The following is a 25280-nucleotide window of genomic DNA, read 5'->3' on the forward strand; positions in this document are numbered from 1 at the left end:
AAATGTTTTTGGAGGAGTTAGACCTGAGATGGAAGGAAAAGCAGCCAATGAGTGCTCAGCATATATGTGGAACCTTTTTCAGGACTGCTGGAAAAGCATCCCAGGAGGCCACCTCATGATGTAGAGTAGGATCAGCCAGTCCATTGAGCATTGAGGTTAAGGGCCTTGCTCAAGGGCCCAACAGTGACATCACTCTAGTGGCCCAAGGATTTGAATTGGCATCCTTTTGAGTCCCAACCCACAGGTTGTATGCGGGACCTCTTTCAGGACAGCTGGAAAAGCATCTCTGCAGGCCACCTCATGATGTAGAGGAGTAAGGTCAACCAGCCCTGGAGCATTCAGGTTAAGGGCCTTGCTCAAGGGCCAGTGGTGACATCACTCTACTGAGGGATTTGAACTGGCAATCTTTTGCCTGTTCAAATCCCACAAAGCTGCCCGCCTTCCAACATTTTTTTTTACTTAAGTGCATAATTCCATATATGTTATTTTATAGTTTTGATGTCTTTACAATTATTCTCAAATGTGGAAAATAGCAAAAAATAACCTTTCTATGGGGGGCTAGGTGTGTCCAAACTAGTAATGTTCATGTTTTTAGGCCTATTATAGTATGTAGGTTTGAATGACAATTACCTCAAAATTGCACCATAAAATTGGATCAAACTTGTCAGATATATGGGAATATTCTCAAATTGTAATGGGAATCATGATTATGGCTTATTTTAAAAATTGGAGCGAATAAATTTAGTGTCGTAAAAACCATAGTATCTGCACTATTTCAAACTATGTGCGAATAACTTGACCCCAGTCTAACACCCAGCATATTGATCAAATCATGTAAACGAGTCATTATCAGTTTGGCTCTCTCCTTTGACTTTAACATTTTTCTCCTTACAACATAGCATACCCATTATGTTATAAGGATAACAGTTTCGTTTTAGCCAGATGAGTTAGAATTAAATTAAAAGGCAAACACGTACCTCGTTATAACAAAAAACGGACGAATTGTACTTTGTCATGGTGGCAATAATACGCTGCGGTACGATTCTCTCAAGCAAATATTTCGCGCGCTTCGCTGTTTTCGTCGCCTGTGCGCGGGCGCGAAGTGACGGCCATTTTGGCTCAACGCAACAGGAAAGAATTTGGTCGAATGCATTGCAGGCTTGACGGTGGATCCGAAATGGAACCTCGTCAATCTCCGTTTTCACTTCCGGGGGAGGAGTCTAGCGATATCGGAAATGACCGAAGGAACGCAGAGTAGTTTTATCTACGCTGAGGCGCGCTGAAGCTCAATATCCTAGTGCGCAGTTTGCCGAAGAAGTTTCTGCGCGTTAGTAGAGGCCCTTATTTGAATTAAAGAACGTCATCGATTTGTTTCCAGTTATTTGAGAGTACAGTACGTTTTGTGCTAGCGACGTAGCCAGGTCACTTTTGTTGTAGACGTTTAAAGTCGAGTTTTGATCATGTTTGAGGCACGTCTAGTCCAGGGTTCAATTCTGAAAAAGGTTTTGGAGGCGCTTAAGGACCTCATCACCGAAGCTTGTTGGGATGTCAGCTCGTCGGGGATCTCGCTGCAAAGCATGGACTCATCCCATGTCTCCCTGGTCCAGCTTACCCTGCGGAGTGATGGTTTCGACTCCTACCGATGTGACCGAAACCTCGCCATGGGAGTTAACTTGAGCAGGTGACTGTCCTAAATTATGAAATGGCGTACAGTAGTCATAGTCCAGCCCTTTCCTTACCTTTGTAAGATAATGATTAGTCGTTATTTTAAGTGCAATTTCTGTATCTGAGTGCACGGGGTATGTTTTCTGGAACTTGGCATGAGTGAATGTATTAAGGGTTGGGCATGTCTGTACATGTCTGCACAATAACCCCGGGGCGCGGGGTACTTATAAATTAAATGCTTACCTAGTTACTTAAATCGATTAATCTATTCAAAGGCAGCCTGCGTAAATCATATTACCGTACTCAGCGATTTTTAAAATGTGCTGGTGTGGTTCGGTTTGCAGAAGAAACTCACTGTAGCATTGGATTACAGTAAATGCGAAAAAGGATAGAAATGACCTCGTGATGAAATCAAGAAATAGTGAAACAGTGGATTAGATACTGATAACTAAAATGTAAAGCTAATCCTGTGCCTCTCCTCTTTGATGGCCACGGGCCGCTACGAGCTGCAAAGAGACTTGTTGTGACGTCACTAAGGCGCCAAATCTTGAGAGTCTTAGCGCGAAATTGTAGCACAGCCTTGTGCACCCTTATAATCAACCCAGCACTGCTCAAACGATAGATGATAATGCTTTTTGATATTTCCGATTCAGTTGTCGGGCGTTATGTTTAATAACTGGTGTAATTAATTAAATTAAAATTTACTAGTATATAATAATGAGTAGCTATCCAATATTGACAACTGCACCAGCTGTCTTACAAATGAAAACCAGCGGTTGACTGGTATACTTTTTCCTTATATATATATATATATATATATATAAATAAAAGAATTTCGGAATTTCCTGTATGTGTAATCTGAATGTGCGTTTCTGGATCTTTACAGCATGTCCAAGATCCTAAAATGTGCTGGTAATGAAGATATCATCACAATGCGGGCGGAGGACAATGCCGACACGCTGGCCCTGGTCTTTGAGACGCCCAGTAAGTTACTTTAAGCCTTAAGCATGATGCCATGGCTTTGAGGAAACGCTGCATCCCCTAGGTAACATAAGCAACTGCCAGGATTTGTTCCCTTGATACTGTTTTTTGTTCCATGTGTGATTCATTTTTTATGGTGTAAACCAACCACGTTCTCTCTCAGACCAGGAGAAGGTGTCTGACTATGAGATGAAGCTCATGGACCTGGATGTCGAGCAGCTAGGTATTCCCGTAAGTGCAGCTCCTGTCATGCTCGTTGTGTCCCACCAAAACATTGCTGGTTCCACGTGGCTGTGGAGTGATTATCTTTTTCATTGCACTGTATATGAGTCGTCATGATTGCACATTTGATTTTATTGCCAGATGTCTGTGATGCTGCTCCTTTAAACCCCGCCCACTGTACCATGTGACACTGACAGCTGTGAAGTGACGCGTCTCCTTCTTCTCCCCAGGAGCAGGAGTACAGCTGTGTGGTGAAGATGCCGTCGGGCGAGTTCGCCCGTATCTGCAGGGACCTGTCCCAGATCGGAGATGCAGTCATGATCTCATGTGCCAAGGACGGCGTCAAGTTCTCTGCCTCCGGAGAGCTGGGCACGGGCAACATCAAGCTCTCGCAGACCAGCAGTGTGGACAAAGAGGAGGAGGCGGTTAGTCTCCATTTAAGGGCAAAGGGATGCTGGGAGTCAAAGACCACTAACCACTACAAAGACCCTTGATCACACTCCTTTTTTGCTGACATATACTTAAGCATTTCTTGTAAGTAGATAGTATGTGGGTCTTAATTTTTGAGTCTGATTGATCTAATACTATTCAGTGGAATCTAGATTTGGCAGCGTGGGCACAGTACTTTCACAAAAATGCTGAATATCTAGCACTTTATGACTGCCAATAAGTGGTCTTAGTAGGTGTTAAGATGGTGGTTGTCAGGATGTGCTGTGCATTTGAGAGAGCAGCAGGGCAGACTTATGTAAACGTTGCGTATTGAAGGCGGTACCCGTGCGTGAACTCCTGCATCTCCTCTCCAGGTGACGATTGAGATGAACGAGCCTGTGCAGCTCATCTTTGCCCTGAACTATCTCAACTTCTTCACCAAGGCCACACCCCTCTCCAAGACCGTGGTCCTCAGCATGTCTGCAGATATTCCCCTGGGTGCGTATCCCTGCCATGTCAGGCTACAACCCCTCACACATCAGTAGATTAAAATTCATGAGTTCATGAGCAATTGATTCCTTGATAAGTGATTTTTTTCCCCCAGTGTGTCTTAAATGTGTACAATTCAGTGCCTTAAGCCACAGTATCAGCACATTGGTCTTTGTACAAGATATCACATAGTGGTATAACACACTCATAAATCTGCTGATTTAAACTTTTAAAATAGGGTCAGGTCAGTGAATTTCCTCTAAGCTTTGGCTGTACAACAGCAGATTTCCCAATGATTTTAAATGTATGTGTTTGTTGATATTGCTTATTTTATCATTTTACGTATGCAAGTAATCCATCTGGACAGAATCACCAAAGTAAACGTCTTATTTTCTTTGACAGTGGTGGAGTACAAGATCGCCGATATGGGCCATGTAAAGTATTACCTGGCACCCAAGATTGATGAGGAGGCCTCCTGATTGGTAGACCACGGAGCAATGGACCAATGAGCTTGCTTGTGGGAGGGGCCAGTTTCCTATGAAAATTTCATTTTGAATAAATCTGCTGCATTAGGAATATTGTGCCAGGAACAACCAATTTTGAGCAGAAGCAAGTTGCTCCAGCAAATGTGTGTGTGTGTGTGTGTGTGTGGGGGGGGGGGGGGGGGGCTGAGTTCATGAAATAAGTGTATTACATTAAACAGTAATTGCTCTATTATGTGGGGGGGCAGTGAACAGTAGTTTTTTTTTTTTTTGCTGTAGTCCTGGGTGTTTTTTTTTTTTTTCTTTTTAAACGATTTCATTTGTTCAGAAGCCCAGTCAGCCTTTTCTCTCTTTCCCCGCTTTATTCATACTTAATGATTCAGCAGAATGTTCCCTTCTGAATTGTAGATATCGTTTTCCTGTAAATATATATTGTTTGGTCCAGTTTTACCTTTTTGTATAACTTTTTTATTGAAAATAAATACATGTCTATGCAGCTAAATACTGTGTCAGTTCAGTTGTTTTAGGTTGTTTGTGCTCTGGCCTGTGGAAGGTTTGCTACGACACCTGCACAGGGTTACAGGGTTACAGGGATACAGGGATACAGGGTTACAGGGATACAGGGTTACAGGGATACAGGGATACAGGAGTGTGTCCTGCCTCCAGTGCTGTTGCCCTGTTCAAAGCAAGTAGCTTGATTTTCAACCCATAGTACTAAAGATTCTTGTCTTAATGATGAGGTTTATCTTAAGGAATCAGGACGAAAAGCCTGTTTAATTTTGCTTTAAAGTAATGCGATGGATTATGGAAAGGTATTGTGTAGCTGAGTCCCCATGCCCTAAGGTTGTGGGTTCAGATCTCAGGAATGTCTGAACCCATCATTTTCTGTTTTGCTTTGTGAAAAGCAACTTTTTTTTTTTTTTTTTTTTTTTTTGCTTTTTTCTTAGTTCTTACCAGTAGGTGCCACCATTTAGTCGTTAATCGAGAAACCTGTCATGAGTTCAGTGTTTTTTTTTTTCTTCCTCTACAAGCGGTTCCTCTTTTAGGATGTACCGTCCATGATTAGCAAATATTAGAATTTATTCAGGGCTATTATGAGAATAGCTAAAATGCTGATTATTTCTGCTACAACGACACCCTACATGAAGCAGAAATGCTCTCAACACAGGAGGGAAATGGTTAGCATAAGCATAATTTGGATCTAAGCTTCTAATTTAGGATGTCCAGTTGGGGGGAGAGAATTAATGGTTATGTGTAACACCTCTGGTTAACAAAGCCAGCATTCCTGTAGCCTGAATCTAAGCAGTAGGCAGGTGAATAAAAATGATCTGGATCGGAGAGCAGCAAACCCTTTGCTCTTAGTTGTATAACGAAAAGTAGATTGCATCAGATTCATTCATTCATTCATTTTCCGTTACTGCTTGTCCTATTCAGGGGTGGGGGTAGGGGTGGGGGTGGGACAGTATCCCGGAGGCTACGGGTGCAAAGCAGGGAACAACCCAGGATGCATGGGTTCATCGGATCTTTTAATCATAATGCCTTGTTTTTCATATCAACTTTTTAAAATAGATGACTCATCTAATCTGCTTTCAACTGAACTTGGTGTTCTCATTTTAGGTGATGTTTTTCATTTGACTTAATATGCTGTGTTCAACAAATTTGGATTAGGTTTTGAATCCATCCATCCATCAATCTTCCAAACTGCTTTTCTGGTATGGGGTCACAGTGTTGGCACAAGGTCGGTGACACAGGATGTCTGTCCGTGACACTGCCGCACATTGGCAGTTTGTCCATCAGTTTGTGAAACCGTTTAACCCAGTGAGATATCTATTCTTGAGTCACTGCAGTATTAGCACTGTAAGCCTGGAGCTGATCCCAGGGAGCACAGTGTATGAGGTAAGGGGCACTGGACGGAATGCCAGGCCACCGCAGGTCACACACTCTCAGTCTACGGGTAAATTAGAGATGCTTTTTTAAGAACACAGAAGATGTGGAATCAAGTCCCAACCCACTAGGCACGAGGCTACATTGCTATCCACTGAAGAGTATCACAGCCTTGTATTATGGTCGTAAACAGTATTAAAAATACATTTATCTTTAAAATGGTTTTACAAATGGGGTGCAGATACTGCGAAGGCAGTGAAAGTACATAAAACGGTGAGGAGCGCAAACATAATGTTTTCGGTCTCCTCCCCATATGGCTGGCTTGCCGGTGTTATGCCAAAAAAGGCATCCCTGCCGTAGAATGCATGCCTGTCTCTAAATGACCGATTGGTCGCTGATCTGAAACGAGTTGAGCTACTTTGTCGAATGTCGAGTAAGGCTACCGTAGTGCTAATCAATAGCCCCAAAAAACCCGTAAAACTCTAACCCTAACCCCCAAAAGACCCAAAAAACCTCTAAAACCCTAACCCCCAAAACCCCCCTAAAACCCTAACCCCCAAAACACCCCTAAAACCCTAACCCTAACCCCTAAAAAACCCCTGACCCCCAAAATACCCTTAAAAGCTCAACTCGTCTGAACACCGGCATGCATTCTAAGGCAGGGATGCCTTTTTCGGCAGGGATGCATCCTGTAGCGAACCGGTTCCAAAGATGTAGGCAAATTGACGGCGGCCAGTGCCCCCATCCTCACAGGGCATCAGCGAAAGGAAAACGCAAACGGGACTGTGAGAGGAAATGAAGGCGAGCCACTCTGAGAAATAATTAAGCTGTCAGCTTTGTTAGCGCTTGATTAAAAAGTGTGATATCATGTCCTCTGAGCAGGTTAGCTACTTTAGTATTTAATTAGTGAGAGGCAGATTAACGTGGAATTATGGGAGCCGGTCTCAGAGATTGACCAGGTTGCTGGCTTTTTTGCCCTGAGGTTTGAGTCGGTACGTCTTCATGCTACCTTACATAACCTGTTTGACATGCGCCGGTATGCGCATGTCGGTATGCGCATGTCGGTATGTGTTCTTCTGTTGCTTCCTTTTTATCTGTCTGTCATCCTCTAATGTTCCTCTTCCTAGCCGACCCATTAATTACAGTCGTCAATAGGAGGATTGCAGAAGACGACAGAGAGATAATCTTCTCCGGTGAGGTTATTTGTGACGTTGCTTCCTGATTAAAAAGGAGACACTTTCTTCTCGCCTTTTTAATTTTTTAGAACATTTTTCCTGTCATCTTTCCCCTTTCTAGTTAGCATAGCATTGACAATCTCCTTTAGATGTTGAAGTGTTCATGTATGGAGTCCAGATCATATAATTGTTATATGTTTAGCCAGTCAATATACAGCTTCGCTTGTATGTGGCCATCTGCTATACTCCTGTCACAGCTGGATATGCAAAGAATAACTCTTTTAAAGAAAATTTACTTGAGGATATATATCTTGTTGTTTTGAATGTGTAATATGAGAACCCAATGCACGTATCAGCGAAATTCTAAGAGCTACTTTTTAAAATTACATAGCATAGACTCATGGCACCACATCAAACCCATACACATTCAATGAATCCTTGTAGTGCCTCTCAGTCCTCAGGAGACCACAGGCTGAAGCCTGATTCTGGAGCTGAATTTGCTAAAAATAGACCGAGAGCTTGAGATGGACCTGCAGGCAGTTACGTACCTACAGAGGGACCGAACTTCAGGATGAAACATGTAGCTGTATTGATCATATTAGATGAAGCACGTAATTGTATTGGTCATATTGGAGGAGACTAATTAATTTACTAATTGGGTGATTTATAATTTTACACCAAATGCCAGTAGTTCCGTCATAACAGAGACATTTTTACAAACAAAGGTCTATAAAGATGCTCATGGAGTTCAAGCACCTAGAATTGTCTGATTTTGTGTTTGCAAGAATAAGGGTGCTGATCGTTTTTGGGCAGGGCAAGGTCAGCTAATGAGGCTCATTGTCATCCACCTTCTCCTTATTCCCGGTCGATTTCCCTCTCAGACCCTGAACCTGACTGTTTATCCAAGTCCCCAGTTTTATTGTCACATGTGTTCCGAGGAATACAGTGAAATGTTTGTTCTACAGTTGTAAGGAAGGGGCTGGTGCTTGGGGGGGGGGGAATAGGGCGAAGAGCAGTGCAATGAAAGACATGGCAGTGCGAGAGAAAAGAGTGCAAGATCAGGACTGAGGTGCTTTACAAAGGAGGAAGGAAAGGAGGGACCAAAACTTCCCAAAAATGGAGGGGAAAAAAACCTATGGGCGTAGATCAGCTGGCGGCCCAGCCCCCCCTCCCCTCCCCCCCCCCAGGCATGCTAGGCTTATATCATACAAACAAAAAAAATGATGCTGCATTTGTTTGGTTGGTTTTTCTTTGCCCAAACTTAATTTTATATGTTCTTATTAGTTAGAGTATGGAATAGTCTTCCTGCTAGTGTAGCACAAGCTAAAACTCTGGGTTCCTTTAAATCACAGCTAGATAAGATTTTAACAACTCTGAGCTACAGTATTAGTTAAGTTCTCCCCAAATGAGCTTGATGGGCCGAATGGCCTCCTCTCGTTTGTAAATTTCTTGTGTTCTTATGTTCATGCTGATTCTGTTAGACCCACTTCACCTCTCCTCAGTAAGTCTCTGTTCCTTCTCCCTGCCTCCAGGCCATTCGATTGGCTTGCCGCCCTGCCCGGTGATGCATCTCACAGCATTGTTCTGAAAAAGTTATTTCTACATGAGCTCCCGTTCAGACTTTGTCATTCGCTCTTCTCCCCTCCGTTTGACATCCTGTCTCTCTCTTCCTTACGGACCCTCTTAGGTCTGCATGTTATTCCATCATTTCCTGTGTCTTCCTCTCCATCTGCCTCCTTGCAGATTAATTGCATCCTTGGCACTAGCAACAGTTTCCATAGCGACGAGCCCCCCAACCCTCCTGTTCCACCCGTTTAAGGTACACCGCTGGCATTCCTCTGCTTGATTCCCATCGGAAATGTACTGCATAGAAAAGACGTAATTAAGTTGTGTCTAAAGAAAATGGATTCCGTTCATATCGATGGAAGCATCTCGACCACTGTAACTTCACTGAACAAATATTTTTATTCGCTGCTTAATTCCACAATTATTGCCTTTGACCTCTGACTGAACACACAGTATGTGTGGGTGTTTCTGGTTGCTCGAAAGTGCAAGGCCGGTATTTGTTTTTCTTGGGTCTTTAAATAAAACTACATAAGAGACTTTAACTGACATCTACAATGCACTACACCTCACTGGAGAATGATAATTATTGTGGTTGTTATGGCGTGTACAATATTCTCACTTTGGTTTAGCTCAGAACCGAGCCGACTCGGTGTGAAGAGACCCTAAATGGATGGGAGACATTTATCATCATAACATCCTGCTGGCCAAAAAGTGACGATTTTTGTTGCACCTAATATGATTCATGTTGTCCTGCAAAGAAACCTGATTCTAGTTCAACCTCACCATCCTTACCGAATATGAATGAGAGTTTGGCAGAGATTCCTGTAGAGTCGACTGTCCTGGTATGGAAGGACACGAAGGCATGCAGTCTGTGCCCTCCATCCACCGCGAAACATAAGGCAGGAACAGCAGCAGCTTCCTGTGTGACTGGAAGTCGAAGGTGTGTGACTGACATTTGGCACTGACTTGCTGGATGGGTATATGAGGGTGACGAATGGGTCAGTAAGAATGACGTCTGAGTCCTGGGTTCACTCTCCTAACAAAGTAGCTTGTTGGGGTGCCACTACTAGAACAGATCCAGACCATAGGCAGTAGCCTGGAGCATTTTAAGCCAAACCCCGAGTATTTTAGCCCTGATGACAACCTTCCTTCAAAAATGAAGTCAAGCCCCGGATAAGCTTGACTTAACCCCTAGTGTTTTCACCAGTTAGAAACACCCTGATCCAGACCACAGTCTAAGAAGGTATTTTCTACTTCAGTGAACGTGTAAGAAAGCCAGGAAGGAAGAGCTGAATAATTTGGCTGATCTAATAAACCAGTAATCAATGAAATGCTATTACAGCTAAATGGCGACTTCGTTTTCGGATTTGCTAAAAAGGTAATTTCGCCATGGTTGCCTACAATACGCAAAATCTTGTGAAAGATTTTGAAGAATTAAATAGGTTATTAATAACTTCCCATTTGAATAAATCTTCAACACGAGACCACAAGCATCAGCTGAACCATGTGCAAAGCAGGTTTCTGTTAAACCACAGAAAAGATCACCTCTTGAGGCATTTATGCGATTTCTAAAGGGACACAGCTGTTGGCTTTATATACTGTAGCTGTTAACGGAGTTTAAAAAAACTACGCGACTTTTTCAGCTACATTGATATCAGAGCATTTTCCCTACATGTTCGCTATCATCTCTCCGTCCATTATTATTTGTTGTATTGTTGTTGTATAAAAAAATATTGTTGCATAAAATGTATTCTCAATATGATGAAAAAATCCAAATCGTTTCTATGTTTGGAAAATGTAAGAAATACATGCATTTATTAGTCATGTAAAGAAAAAAAGTTAACAAGAATATGGTTTGGTGTAATTCAGATATTGACTGACCATCCGGTCACTGGCATTGTTCAGGTCGTCAATAACCTGATCTTCAAATAATGTGAAGAGACGTTTTCATTATATAAATATCTTGCTGGGATCGAAGGCAGGAAGGGCATCGCGTCCGCACACCCTCCCGCGATTATCTCCGCGTCTCTATCCGTTTTGCCCTTTCCTCGCTCACTCTCTCTCTCCCTCCAGTCTTACGGGGGCCGCAGCGTCTCGCTTCTCTCACACAGACAGTGAAACGCGAGCGCCGGACGCGCAAACGGGACTTTTCCGCGCAGCGGCGCAGCGAAGTGGATCATGCAGGTAACTGTAATGCCTTTCGATTCTTCTATTTTTCCAGTTTGTCCCGTTAGATCCGTAACGAATGATTCGGCTCAAGCGTAATGCCTATTTGCTTAGAACAAACTATGTTTCTTTCCCCGTCTATTTGTTAAATCCTCACAATTGAAACATTAATGTCCTTAGCGTGAAAGTTAAACAATCGTCTCTTACGATACGAGACTCAAAAGTATTATAATACTTCGCGTTGATCAGTATTTTTCTGAGTGGGGTTTTGTATGTTCAGGACAGCAGATGTTGCACCCAGTGTCTCAAGTGAAAGTTGTGTTCACTTACAGTAACTCATAAGATCTTTTCATTGTCTCTTCTAACATCTTATTTTTACAAGCACTTAAATAGTGTAAGTACTTGGTTTTTGTGTATATTCATGTATCTAAGCAGGGTTCCCCAGTTCAGGGTTCCCTGCTTAAACACATTTTAATCAGCTAATTACCAGGTGGGAAATCTGAAAGCTGTGTTGGAATCTGGCCCCCCAGGATCGGAACTGGGAAACCCTAATCTAAGTGGTGCATATTTCGCAACATTTCCAGCTTCTTCCTCTGAGCTGTATACAGTGTCCAACAGTACGCAGCATCCAACGGTATACAGTGTCACAGCGTCCAACAGTATCCAATGGTATAGTGTCACAGTGTTCAACGGTACACAGCGTCCAACGGTATACAGCATCCAACGGTATACAGTGTCACAGCGTCCAACAGTATACAGCGTCCAATGGTATACAGTGTCACAGTGTCCAACAGTATACAGCGTCCAATGGTATAGTGTCACAGTGTTCAACGGTACACAGCGTCCAACGGTATACAGCATCCAACGGTATACAGTGTCACAGCGTCCAACAGTACACAGCGTCCAATGGTATAGTGTCACAGTGTTCAACGGTACACAGCGTCCAACGGTATGCAGTGTCACAGTGTCCAACGATACACAGCATCCAACAGTATACAGCGTCCAACGGTATACAGTGTCTAACGGTATACAGCTTCAAATGTAGTGACTTTAGGGAGCAATAAGTGAAAATGATTTCCAGCTTCTTCCTCTGAGCTGTATACAGTGTCCAATGGTACACAGCGTCCAACGGTATACAATGTCAGAGTGTCTTACGGTATACAGCGTCTAACGGTATACAGCTTCAAATGTAGTGACTTCAAGGAGCAATAAGTGAAAATGATTTAATGACTGAACTCAGTAGTATAACATCTAAGGAAGGGCTATTCAACTCACGGTCCTCAAGGGCCGAGCCCTGCAGGTGTGAAGCCTCTGACCAATCAGAATCAGTATTCTGGTATTCATAGCCTTGGTTTTATTGAACTAGTATCGGGAAAAATTCATTGTAGAGTCTTAAAGCACTTATGTAAGTCGCTCTGGCTAAGGGCGTCTGCCAAATGCTGTAAATGTAAATGTACATGTAAATGTAAATATATTAAACTAACTACCTGGGAGAACTGAAAACAAGGCCTGGATTTGGAATCGAGGGCCTGAATTGAATGGCCCCACTCTACTTGTGATGCAGCTCTCACATGGGTTTGCACCAGTATGGCCCCCTATCACCATGGAGTTAGGATTAGTATGGAGGTACACAGCTGTCCTGTTAGGTTTCCTCACACGTGGTGTGTAGGTTGTCTAAGCATCTCTGTATTGAGAATGTATATCCCATCCTGCATTTGATCCGTGTTGGTAAATACATGGCAGCCATGCAGTTAAGTGTAGCCACACAACCTGGGAGAAAAATAAGAGAATTGGGGGGAAAATAGTTTCTGTGCAACCAGAGAATTGGAAATAGCAGCATGCGGACTGAAAATATGTAGAAATGTGACGTCTTAGTGATGCAGAGCAGCAGTAATGTGTTTTCCACCAACGCTCAATGCAGGCATGCGATGCGTCCTGACACTCGCAGTCTCGCTCAGGGAGATAAACAGTCAGTGTGCAGAAATCAGAGAAATCAAGCTGCTGTACACAGGCAGTGGGTGCGGTTTCCAGTGATCAGTGTATGTCTGAAGCCTTCAGAAGCTGCTTTTTATCAGCATATGGAGGACTTATGATACGTGCTCAGGACAGCTGCCATGGAGCTATCCACAAACAAGACCCTGAGAAAGACATGGGCACATTAATGTCACCCAAAGCCAACATCAGCCAAGCGCAGGGCGAACCCTTACCCAGCGCCAGTGAGGTCCCACCAAGGCAGCTGAGTACTGGTGCTGCGTCTTTGTCTTTGTGACTTTCGGGCTGGTCCATGGTCAAAAGGCGCTCCTGGGCCCACCCTAGATGTTTAGTTGAATTCAGAGTAATAATGGTAATAACCATAACTGTTGCATGAATACGTGCGACACAAAAGGCTTTTCCTGGCTGCATAGGGCACAAGGCAGGCATGTACCCTGAACAGGATGGCAATCCGTCTTTGGCCGTTTGCACGAGACGGGCACCTTGACGGGCACCTTGACGGGCACCTTGGGGTCCCCACCCTGCTGCGACCAGGGTACTCGGAAGAAGCCCACATGACATGCAGAGAACATGCAGACTGCACACACACGCGAAGCAGAGGGGCCATTCAAACCTGCAGGTGCGAGACTTTCCGTACTGAACCACTGCGGTGTGACACCGAATTACAAAGTAATATGCTAAGTTTAGCGTAACGCGACAATTTTGAAATACTGAAATTAAACTGTAAAATCGAACCTGTTCTGGTTTGTCTCTCAGGACAGCTGTTTGGTTTCATATTCTGTAATTGTAGCTTATAGAATATCAAAAAGAATCGCTAAACGCGGTGTTTGGATCAAATGTGCTGATCTGGCTCGAACAAAAAAGTACCGTATCTCCCTGTGCTGTTTGGTGTGAAGGAGCATCCGTCAGGCGTGTGTGTTTATATCGCAGTCGTGGGCGTCTCCATGAGTTGTGGTCTTTACTGTCACAGATATGCATCTGGGACTGCAGGGCCAGGTTCTGCCTGCATGGCGCCCTCTGTTGGTAACATCGTGCATTACATGACTCCTCACGTTAAGCTTATGTTGACAGAGTAGAGATTTGGTGAAAGACTGCTGCTGTCTCTCTTTCTATGTTTGTTGTCAGATTAGAATAGTCATGAACTCATACCTTCAAGGTCACCAGTCCAAGTACCAGGAGGAGCCCAACTGTTGTACCTTTGAAAAAAAGGAAACATTTTATGCTCCAGTTATTCCAGTAAACTATCATGCTGTATGAAAGGGTTAGGGTTAACCCCTTTTCCAATTATTGAAATTCCTTTAGGTTTCCATTTTCTCAGTCCTTCGTTCCCCTTCGGTAACAGGCGACAGGTCTAGCTATGGACTCACACAGCACTGCTAAGCCAAAACATCACCTCCATTTCGCCATTAAAAGCACTCTGCTGTCATTCTCCCCAACTTTCCCACTATAACAGGCATTTTATTGACTACTTCTTCAAAAACAGCACTTTCTTGCTGTCAGCTGGGTGTTCTGTTGAGAATAGTAGTTGCTGTGATCATACTGTTTTCTGGCAGGGATGAGTGATGCTTTGTATTTATTCTCTTTTATTATGTTTGAAATATGGGGGATGACATCCAGACATGGGGGGGGGGGTGTTGATTTCAGATATTCAAGATATTTTGTTGCCAATTTGTAATGAGTGTATACATTCTCAATTAGAACAACAAACCATGTACAAATTATATAGAAATATGCAAACAAACATGGATGAAAGAAACATTTATCTGCTGGTCAGTGTCCTGAAGTTGCTACCAGGGATTAGCTTAAAACCGGTTGGTTTGGCCCTGTGTTACATTTTGTGCAGTGTGCAGGTTATTGATTTTATTATTATATTATTTAGTCTCTGTGTTGTTCTGGACCAACCTCACAAGCCTCTGTTTGGCCATCATGTGCTGAGCTGTTGCCCGACTGAACCATACCGTAATGCCTCTAGTATGATGGCACCATAGCTCAGCACATGGAAAAAAGCTGGAACAATAGAGAGGGAGGCCGAAGAAGAGCGAGTTTGGATGAGAAGAAGAGAACTGGGGGAGTTGTGAAGGTCAAAGAGAGGGAAGAAAAGATGGAGAAGAGAGTAAATGGGCCGTGTCGAGAAGACGAGATGGGGCAGGTTCCTCTGTCTGAGTGGGAAAGATGATGAGGTGAGAGAAGAGGTCAGAGCCTCAGCAGGCAGGGTCTGTGTCGGGCAGGAGGTGGGGGCTGTGGGGCAGGAGGACTGGGGGGGCTTTGAGCATGCACGCGTCCACCAGTGACGTCAGGCAGATCTTCAGCCAGCCCAGAATGCGGGACCTTAATCATGCATGGTGCAGTGCAGTACCTGAAGCAGAGCTTTTACTAATAGATAGAACACGTCAGAGGATAATGCTTCCGCCGCTTCCCTTTCCAGAATGTGAGGAAAAGCAAAATAAAACTCCAGATCCAGAAATTTAAATTTTGAGATAACCAGAAAACATGGATTTTTGAGGATTTATTTCACAAGCACTAAAACTGCAGTCTAGCTAATATTAAGCAGTAGCTATTCATTGTATATTTCACTCCTAACCCAATTTGCACATTGATCGTCAATTATTTCAATAAATAGCCCAGTGACCAAAAGCTATTTAACCAGACAGGTTGACTTGTAAGACTGACCTGTTGCTGTTGTGCAGTGGTTGCCAACTGGTCGATCACTAAGGAAAAATTAACAGAGAGGACCCCCCCTTCTCCAGTCACAGTTGTGATTTGGTAGCTCGCCAGTGTATTGGTCAAAGTAAAAGTAGCTCTCTCAACAGAATGGGGGTGGCAGGAAGCGGTGGGGGTAATTAAGGGTAAATATGACTGCCATTCAGGATGGATGGACCCCATATTCTGCACCAATTGGTTCAGAAATTGCATTTCTTTGCAGTTTCAAAGATGGATTTATGATATCTGAGCCTGGACACCGCTTCAGTTTCCATTGGCGGCTTTCTGATTTGGTGACTTTTGCGAGGTTCCGGAGAGGGAATCAGAAGAATCCAGTGTGCCGTCACTGCGGCCCGACTCCTCAGATGAAATGTCTGGGTCGGATCGCTAACCGCTACGGCGTTGGGGAAATCTGAGAGCACCTGGCTGACCTTGCGAGATGACAGTGCCGGGTGGGTCTTCAAAGGCTAAGGAGTGTGGGAACTCGGCCAGTCAGTGGCCGTGATGCTTAGCTTGGTCCTCTCCGTTATCCTGTTTCCGGTGTGTTTGAAAGGAGATGCTCCTGATCACAGCCATGACTAACACCAGGACTGACCTGCTGTCCTTCACAGGCATGACTGACGCCGGGACTGACCTGCTGTCCTTCACAGCCATGACTGACGCCGGGACTGACCTGCTGTCCTTCACAGCCATGACTGACGCCGGGACTGACCTGCTGTCCTTCACAGGCATGACTGACGCCGGGACTGACCTGCTGTCCTTCACAGCCATGACTGACGCCGGGACTGACCTGGTGTCCTTCACAGCCATGACTGACGCCGGGACTGACCTACTGTCCTTCACAGCTATGACTGACGCCGGGACTGACCTACTGTCCTTCACAGCCATGACTGACGCCGGGACTGACCTGTTGTCCTTCACAGCCATGACTGATGCCGGGACTGACCTGCTGTCCTTCACAGGCATGACTGACCCCGGGACTGACCTACTGTCCTTCACAGCCATGACTGATGCCGGGACTGACCTACTGTCCTTCACAGCCATGACTGACGCCGGGACTGACCTGCTGTCCTTCACAGCTATGACTGACGCCGGGACTGACCTGCTGTCCTTCACAGCCATGACTGACGCCGGGACTGACCTGCTGTCCTTCTTACCTTCTTCTGACCCTATTCATACGTCTGCATCCTCATTTATATCGTAGTAATTAATCAATTAGTGAATGCTATTACCCAGAGGGATGTGCTCAGCTTTGAATTTTACAGAAATCAATCTCATAAGTCAGTGTGTTTAGGGCTTTTCCCCTTTGCGACTTTGGTGACATGTCTTGTTTTTTAATAACTACCGCCCCACACAAAGGCTTTACAATCTATAATTAATTTTTTCAAACAAGATAAAAAACTTCACCACATCTTGATTGTGTATAAACATGTCACTATAGCTGACTTTAATCAGGACTGTCATTGGCCAGAGTCACATGTGACAACACTGCATCATGACACAGAGGGTATGAATAGGTTAGGACAGGGGTGGGCAATCTTATCCTTAAAGGGCCGGTGTGTATGCAGGTTTTTGGGATAACCTTTAGGTCAGCTGTTCAAACCCAGGTGTGAGGACTCTTCAGCCAATCAGTCCTCTAATTAGTGACCTAATTAGGGAGTTTCAGTGAAAACCTGCATACACACCAGCCCTTTGCGGAGAAGATTGCCCACCCCTGGGTTAGGGCGTGTCTCAGTTGATGGCCACATCAAGTGGCTTTGTTGTCCGGTTGGGTGGCTACATCTTGCTAGTTCCCAGACATTGGGGATTTGTCAATCCTCATCTTATCACCTAGCTCTACCTTATGAGACTGATTAGGAGACAGTGGGCTTGTCAGCTATTATCTGCTTATCTGTCAACCATGAAGCCACTGGTTGAAAGACCTCGCAGGAAGGAGGTTTAGGGTGACATCTAGGCCCAAAAATTTTACCCTAAGTTAGCAATGATCCCTCTGGCAAGGTCCGTGTTCATGTCCAGAGATCAGAGGTCCGACACACATTCCTACGCTAGAGGCAAAAATCACACAGCCAGAATATGTAAATTAACAAAAAGATCCACTATTTTAGTACCATGGAAGACATTAAAATCCTCCGTGGAGTCATTTTTGTCTGGATGAGTTTCATTCTGAGGTTCGATTCCTTTAATTCCAAAAAAATAAGCAATCCGAATGCTTTCAGGGAAACCATTTCTTCCGATGCAAAAACTTGGAAAGGAAGTGAAAAAGGAAGACATATTGATGGCGAGAGGCCACTGTCTAACCTGATGCGTTGTGACAGAATAGGGGGGGGGGGGGGTTAATCATGCCGTTAAAGCACAGTGAGTCTCTGGGCGTCCTGCCATTGATGCCAGCTTGATGTAATGGGACAGTTACGCTCGGAATTATTTTGGTTCAGTTTGGCTGTCTTTTGAGTGTTTATTTTAACCTGCCGGGCATGAAAAATAAATTTCAGAAGGTAACAGGATGGAGGATAAGCAGGGAGGGAAGAAGGATGAGTGAGCGATGAGGACGAAAGAGTGAGAGTGGGACTTGGTGTTCTGGGGGTGTGAGCCATAGTGGGACGTACTGTGATGGTTTAATGAAGGCTGTGCATTGGTAATAGGATACACGGCGAGAATGAATATAAACAGTGAGGGAGGTAGGGCTGTGCTACTTTGTTTGGGGAGGGGGTCATTTATGGCGGTAAGATAAGATTCCGTGCTTCACCAAGATGCCAGCTGGCAGACGAGTCTGCGACCTCCCTGCGACCTTCCTGCGACCTTCCTGCGACCTCCCTGCGACCTTCCGAGGGTTCCGTAGGGAGCAGCTTTACGGCGAAGCGGGGGCGTGGGTGGGGGTGGGGGGGTGCATCTCAGCCTGGATCGGCGGGAGCCCCTGATGTGTGTGTATGGCGCCAGCATGTGGATCTGGGAAACCGGGGCTCTGGAGGAGCTCGAGACTCAGGAGGAACCTGCATTCAGGGTCCCCAGGATCCCCAAGAACAGTGAGGCTCTTGGTCCAGTCACACATCTGGCACGGAACTCGGATGACGGGATGAGAGACACGCCGCTGTCCAGTACCAGAGATCCAGGGCCCCCTGGTCTCCGGCACGTATCTGTTTTCCCCCCATGTAGCTGATTGATCACGGCTCAATGCCCTTAAACACTCTGCCCCCTCCCCAGCCCACCCCGCCCCAGACCGAGGGTCTCGCTTTTCATCGTTTTCTTCTGAGGTTTCCTCTCTCGACATGCTCAGAAATAGTTATGCCCGTCGATATATTAGTATCATCCTGAAATATCTCTATGGTTTCCTGTGCGCCTTCCTCATTGCTGCCGCGTTCCCCGTAATGACCAGATATTTGGGTTCTGATGGGCCAGACATGCCTATTTCAACTCTTTTATTGCTTTCAAAATCCCCAGCTTTCACACAGGAGCTGAAAGCTGTCAGAAGAGCTGCATAGAGTGCTGCGTAACACAGTGCTGCGTAACACAGTGCTGCGTAACACATTGCTGCGTAACACAGTGCTGCGTAACACAGTGCTGCGTATCACAGTGCTGCGTAACACAGTGCTGCGTAACACATTGCTGCGTAACACATTGCTGCGTAACACAGTGCTGCGTAACACAGTGCTGCGTATCACAGTGCTGCGTAACACAGTGCTGCGTAACACATTGCTGCGTAACACAGTGCTGCGTAACACAGTGCTGCGTAACACATTGCTGCGTAACACAGTGCTGCGTATCACAGTGCTGCGTAACACAGTGCTGCGTAACACAGTGCTGCGTAACACATTGCTGCGTAACACAGTGCTGCGTAACACAGTGCTGCGTAAGGATCCTCACACTGCGTTATCTGTTTCATTTTGATTTTTTGTCTTTTCATTTAGTGTGGATGATTAAATAAATTAAATTAAAGAAATTTACAAACGAGAGGAGGCCATTCGGCCCATCAAGCTCGTTTGGGGAAAACTTAACTAATAGCTCAGAGTTGTTAAAATCTTATCTAGCTCTGATTTAAAGGGACCCAGGGTTTTAGCTTGTGCTACACTAGCAGGAAGACTATTCCACACTCTAACTACACGCTGTGTAAAGAAGTGCTTCCTCAAATTCAGTTTAAAATGTTCTCCCGCTAATTTCCACCTATGGCCACGAGTTCTAGTATTTAAACTAATATTGAAGTAGCCATTTGGCTGAACAGCATCCAGACCCGTTAGAATCTTATATACCTGGATCATGTCCCCCCTTAATCTCCTTTGTGCGACGCCGAACAGATTCAGCTCAGCTAACCTCTCCTCATAAGACATTCCTCTATGACCAGGAATCATTCTCGTGGCCCTACATTGAACCTTTTCCAAGGCAGCAATGTCCTTAAGGTATGGTGACCAAACCTGCACACAATATTCTAGGTGGGGTCTTACCAAGGAATTGTATAATCGTAGCATCATCTATCTTGACTTAAACTACACACACCTAGAGATGTAACCTAACATCCTATTGGCCTTTTTATTGCTTCCCCACACTGGCGAGAATGAGACATGGAAGCGTCTTTCTCATAGTCAGCTACCTTTATTTCAGTGGAACCCATAAAATATCTGTACTTCATATTTCTGCTCCCTGCATGGATTACCTTTCATTTATCTAAATTCAATTCCATCTGCCTGGTTTCAGCCCAGTCGTTAATTAAATCAAGATCCCATTGTAACCTCTGTAGCCTTGGTGTCGTCTGCAAATTTAACCAGTTTACTGTATGTATTGGTGTCTATATCATTTATGTAAATTAGAAACAATAATGGTCCTAAAATTGAACCCTGCGGTACCCCACTATGAACGCAGGCCCACTGTGACATTGCGCCTCTAATAACTACTCGCTGCTTCCTGTCTGTTAACCAGTTTTTGATCCAAGTTGCCACAGTTCCTAAAATCCCTGCATCTTTGAGCTTTAGCAAGAGCCGTTTGTGGGGGACAACATCAAAGGCCTTCTGGAAATCTAAGTAGATCACGTCGTACGCCTTTTTGTGATCAATTTCTCTTGTATCTTCCTCAAAGAACTCAAGTAGATTCGTTAAGCAGGATCTACCTCTCCTAAATCCATTTTGGCTATCCCTCAGAATGTTATTTGAATCCAGGTAACCTACCATTTTCACTTGGATTATAGCTTCCATTACCTTTCCAGTTATGCAAGTTAACTGATTGGCCTATAGTTTGCTGGATTACTTCTATCCCCTTTTTTGAATATGGGTGTTATATTAGCATGCTTCCAATCAGAAGGTACCACACCCGCAGATAAGGATTTCTGAGATAGTAATGTTAAAGGCTGGCAAATAATATCTCTCATCTCTTTTAAAACTATAGGTAAGATGCCATCAGGGCCCTGAGATTTATTTATTTTGAGTTTAGCTAGGCTATGTACCACATCAGCCTCAGTTATGCATATATTGGTCATAGATGATGCTGTATTTGTACTAAATGGTGGTAAGTTACTCGTGTTCTCTACTTTGAACACTCGTGTAAAATAATCATTAAACTCATTTACTATATCAATTTCATTTTCAATTATAAGACCTTTACTATCCTGCAGATTAGTGATTTCAGCTTTTAGAGCTCTTTTGGAGTTAAAATATTGGAAGAAACTTTTAACGTCATCCTTATCCTCCAATGCAATCTTCCTTTCTACATTCTTCTTAGTGAGTCTAATGTTATTTTTTAACTCAACCTGTAGACTTAGATACTCCTGCTTTATTTTGAAATCGTTAGTTAATTTCCATTTATGGAACAGAGCCATTTTCCTACTGACTTTATTCTTAATTTCCTTAGTAAACCACCTTGGCTGCAGTTTCCAGATTTAGTTTTGCTGGAAACAGGTATGAAGTCCTCTTGCACTTGCAACAATGTGCTTTTAAAAAATTCCCATGCCTCTTCAACTCTTTTGCTGTTTAACTCCACCCAGTTTCCTCTACAGCTACATTAGCTGCTCTATAACAAACCCTGACAATTAGGCCATTTGAGTCTTTAGCATCCAGTTGTATCCATACAGCTTCTGAATTTTTATTTTTATCAGTGAGCTCCCTTGCCTGCAAGTTCTCTTTTACGTATACTGCAACACCACCTCCCTTCTTGCCTATCCGGTCTCTACGGAACAACGTGTAACCATCCATATTATATTCTTCACCATCATTGTCACTCATCCATGTTACAGTTATTCCTATAATGTCGTGTCTGATGAAATAAAAACCTCTAAATCATGAATTTTGTTTCTAATACTCCTAGATTAAATACAGACTGCAAAGGGTAGGCCTTTTACAGTGCCCACTTTTAATATTTATTGGGGCTTTCCATCTCTCCCCACCTATATTCTTAACTAACTTCCCTGCCCCCCCCCCCAGTCCCTATTTTAAACATTCCTCAACTACTCAACACATACACCTCCCCAATACACTGGTTCCCCTCTGGTTCAGATGCAACCCACCTGTTCCAGAAGGTCTTCCAGTGCCCCATAAACCTGAACCCCTCTTTCCTCCACCATTTTAGCCACGCATTTAATCCCCTTATCTCAGCTAACTTAGCCTGGCTTGCATGTGGCACAGGAAGTATTCCAGAGAATACCACCGTGGATGTTCTGCTTCTAAGCTTATCCGCGACTTCTATAAATTTATCTTGCAGAACAGCCCTCCTGCCCTTTCCTATGTCATTGGTGCCAACATGCACCACGACCACTGGATCCACCCCGGCTGGGGCCAAAAGCCTGTCCACTCGATCTGGAAGGTCCCCTACCTGGGCACCAGGCAGGCAAGACACCGTACGAGACCCTCTATCACGGGTGCACACATAACTGTCTACACCTCTAATAATTGAATTAGCACGACCCCCCAGAAAGGAGTCCTGTATAGCACAGGTAAATGCATGGGCGTAAATTATGGGGGGAATGGGGGGGATTGTAACCCCCCCCCCCCCCCAAGAAGCAAATCCAGCCAATATAACCCCCTGGACCACCTTAAATGGGGGAACCTCACCCTCCAGTGCTGAGCCCAGAGCTGAGCCCTATGCTCCTATGCCTTTGGGTGGATGATCCTTTGGTTGTGAACATAAATATGTTTATAGTCATATTTTTTTTTAATTGATGGAGACTACAGCAGTTTCGGCTGCATCTTTTGTATGTCTTGATTGGCTCAACCTTCATTAAACATATTGTGCTCAAACACACCTCTTTACATCCTGCCTTGAGACATCGCCGCTGATGAGATCATTTTACCCTTTCAGTGTATCTTCAGATCTGTTCATCCTGTTGGTTTGTGAATCGTCTCTGACATGTTCTCCGCTCGGAGTATAGCCGGCTGCTAACAGGGTGTAGCTCAGTGGTGGAGTGCGTGCTTTGAGGTCCCTGGTTAAATCCTCACCCTCCTCCCTCTCGGACTGTGGCCCCATGGGATAGGATACTGTCCTCTGCTAAGAAGAAGTCCTCCACGGAGCCAGGTCCTTAACCTCAATCGCTCCAGGGACTGGCTGAGCCTGCTCTCTTACTTGGGCCTAGGCAACCCTGATCCTGATGTTCTGGTATCCAGCAGGTTTTCCATCCAACCTGGAGGGCGTTCCATAAAGCAGGATTTCTCAGTTAGCTGGGTTAACTTAAGCTAGAAGTCAGGATTGTCCAATAGGAATGCTGTTCATCTAAACTCTTACTGGAGGATCATGACTTCTAGCTTAAGTTAACCCAGCTAACTGAGAAATCCTGCTTTGTGAAACACCCCCCTGGTCTCTGATGAACCACACCTGAACTCAAGCAGATAGTAACTCATTAAGTAGGATAGAAAACCTGCTGGATACTGGCTCTCCAGCAACTGGGTTGCCTACTCCCAGTACCTTGCTTTGTATAAAAGTTTCTGCTAAGTAAACCAAACGCAAAAGCTAATGGAGGTCTTGGCTCTGGCCAGAAACATAAAGCCATCTCAGTACAAATCAATGTACGGTGCAGTCTTTAAGGTACCTCTTCTGTTGGTTCTCCGATAGGCTGATGCCAACACTACCAGACAATTCTGGGAGGTGCGTCACTTTATAAAAAACAGCACAATGCATTTTTATTTCCTGGTTTTCATATTGTAATCATTGTAAGCTGATTTATGTGGCCATGAAGTGACTATGAAAACATATTAATTTTTTGAATTACATTAATTTCTTTCTCATCCCTGAATATTTATTCCATTTTCTGTTGTATTACATTCGATGTCAATATACTGTGATTTGGAAGCATTATTATTATAGTTAAAATCTTGGTTTACACACAAGAAAAGCCTGGTGCACATTTTAGGGGGACAAAGTTTGTAAATCCTTTATATCTAGTTTTTCATTCTTTTGACCTAAACCGTAACAGTAAATTCAGGATCAGTCTGCACTTATTTCACTTATTTTCCTTGTAATGGAATTTCGCTGAAGGTCAGATCACATATTAGGTTAAAACAACGCAGGAAAGTGGGTAATTCCAGATGGTTTATAGTGCCGCACTGGTGTTCAATTCGAGCCAGAGTGGTTTTAAAGATGCCAGTCAGGAGTCCTAAGGGAAGCTGAAACAGCTCTGACTTCCCCTTGGCACGATGCTCTTCTAGAGGATGTCAGGTGCAGCTCTGCTTGTCTGCGTAGCAGCATCACCGGGTATCATCAGCCTTGCTGTCTCTGCTGGATGTGAATGAATGAATGCATGTTACATTTATATAGCGCTTTTTCAAACACCCAAAGCACTTCACAGAAGCGATGGGGAGCCACTTCAGCCACCCCCACTGTGTGGCCCCCACCTGGATGATGTGACGGCAGCCATTCTGCACCAGTACGCTCACCACACCGTAGCTAAGGTGGCGAAGGGACAGGGGAGAATTCACCAGTTAGATATAGGGGGTGATTAGGAGGCCAGATTTGATCGGGCCACAGTGGGCAATTTTAGCCAGGGCATCGGGGCACCACCCCTGCTCTCTTGAAAGATGCCCAGGGATCGTTCATAACCTCAGGCAGTCAGGACCTCAGTTTTGCGTCTCACCCAAAGGACGACACCATTTTTGCAGCTGCACTGGGGCATTGGGATCCACACTGACCACACTAATCCTAACCCTGTTAGCCACAGCAACACCTCTTATGTGCTTATGCTCCTCACTGTAGGATGTAAGTTCTGTGCATGTCTGGGTGTTTCTGCGTGTGTGTGTGTGTGTGTGTAGCGCTACCGTGTGGGACAGAGCAGTGTGTCCTGCCCCTTCTCTCCTCTCCTCTCCCCTTCTCTCCTCTTCTCTCCTCTCCTCTCCTCTCCTTTCCTCTCCGAAGGCACATTTCTCCTGTCTGATGTCCTATTGATGCTCTTTTTAGGTGTCTAAATTATGCAGAGTGTCTCTCTCCTCGGGTCACGTGAGCGAGAACAAAGCCTCATATTCGCAGGCAGAAAGTATGTATGTACAGGTGAACAAACACGCCTGTATGAACACACACATATAAGGCAGTACACACACATGCAAACACACAAATACAATCCCACACCCTC

At 44.5% G+C, this 25280-nt stretch overlaps 2 protein-coding genes across 3 annotated transcripts in view; both read left to right on the top strand.

The window, feature by feature from the left end:
- The first annotated feature begins 1244 nt into the window (after nucleotides 1-1244).
- On the top strand, nucleotides 1245-4770 carry LOC111861157 (proliferating cell nuclear antigen-like). Its single transcript, XM_023845510.2, has 6 exons — nucleotides 1245-1681; nucleotides 2552-2649; nucleotides 2810-2877; nucleotides 3099-3293; nucleotides 3672-3795; nucleotides 4189-4770. Exons 1-6 carry the CDS (start codon nucleotides 1461-1463, stop codon nucleotides 4263-4265), a joined length of 783 nt encoding a protein of 260 aa, XP_023701278.1. The 5' UTR covers nucleotides 1245-1460; the 3' UTR covers nucleotides 4266-4770.
- Nucleotides 4771-10941: 6171 nt separating this feature from the next.
- Nucleotides 10942-25280, top strand: part of LOC111861158 (calsenilin-like) — a 34838-nt gene continuing 20499 nt past the window's right edge. The window contains exon 1 of one of the 2 annotated variants that reach the window (XM_023845515.2): nucleotides 10942-11077. In XM_023845515.2, the coding sequence (XP_023701283.1) occupies nucleotides 11072-11077 (6 nt within the window). In that variant the 5' untranslated portion in view covers nucleotides 10942-11071. Of the gene's footprint in view, nucleotides 11078-13610; nucleotides 13671-25280 lie in introns of those variants that run through there. The other variant, XM_023845513.2, reaches the window with a different exon arrangement.

Source organism: Paramormyrops kingsleyae, chromosome 7, assembly GCF_048594095.1.
Source record: "Paramormyrops kingsleyae isolate MSU_618 chromosome 7, PKINGS_0.4, whole genome shotgun sequence".
Classification (NCBI taxonomy): Eukaryota; Metazoa; Chordata; class Actinopteri; order Osteoglossiformes; family Mormyridae; genus Paramormyrops; species Paramormyrops kingsleyae.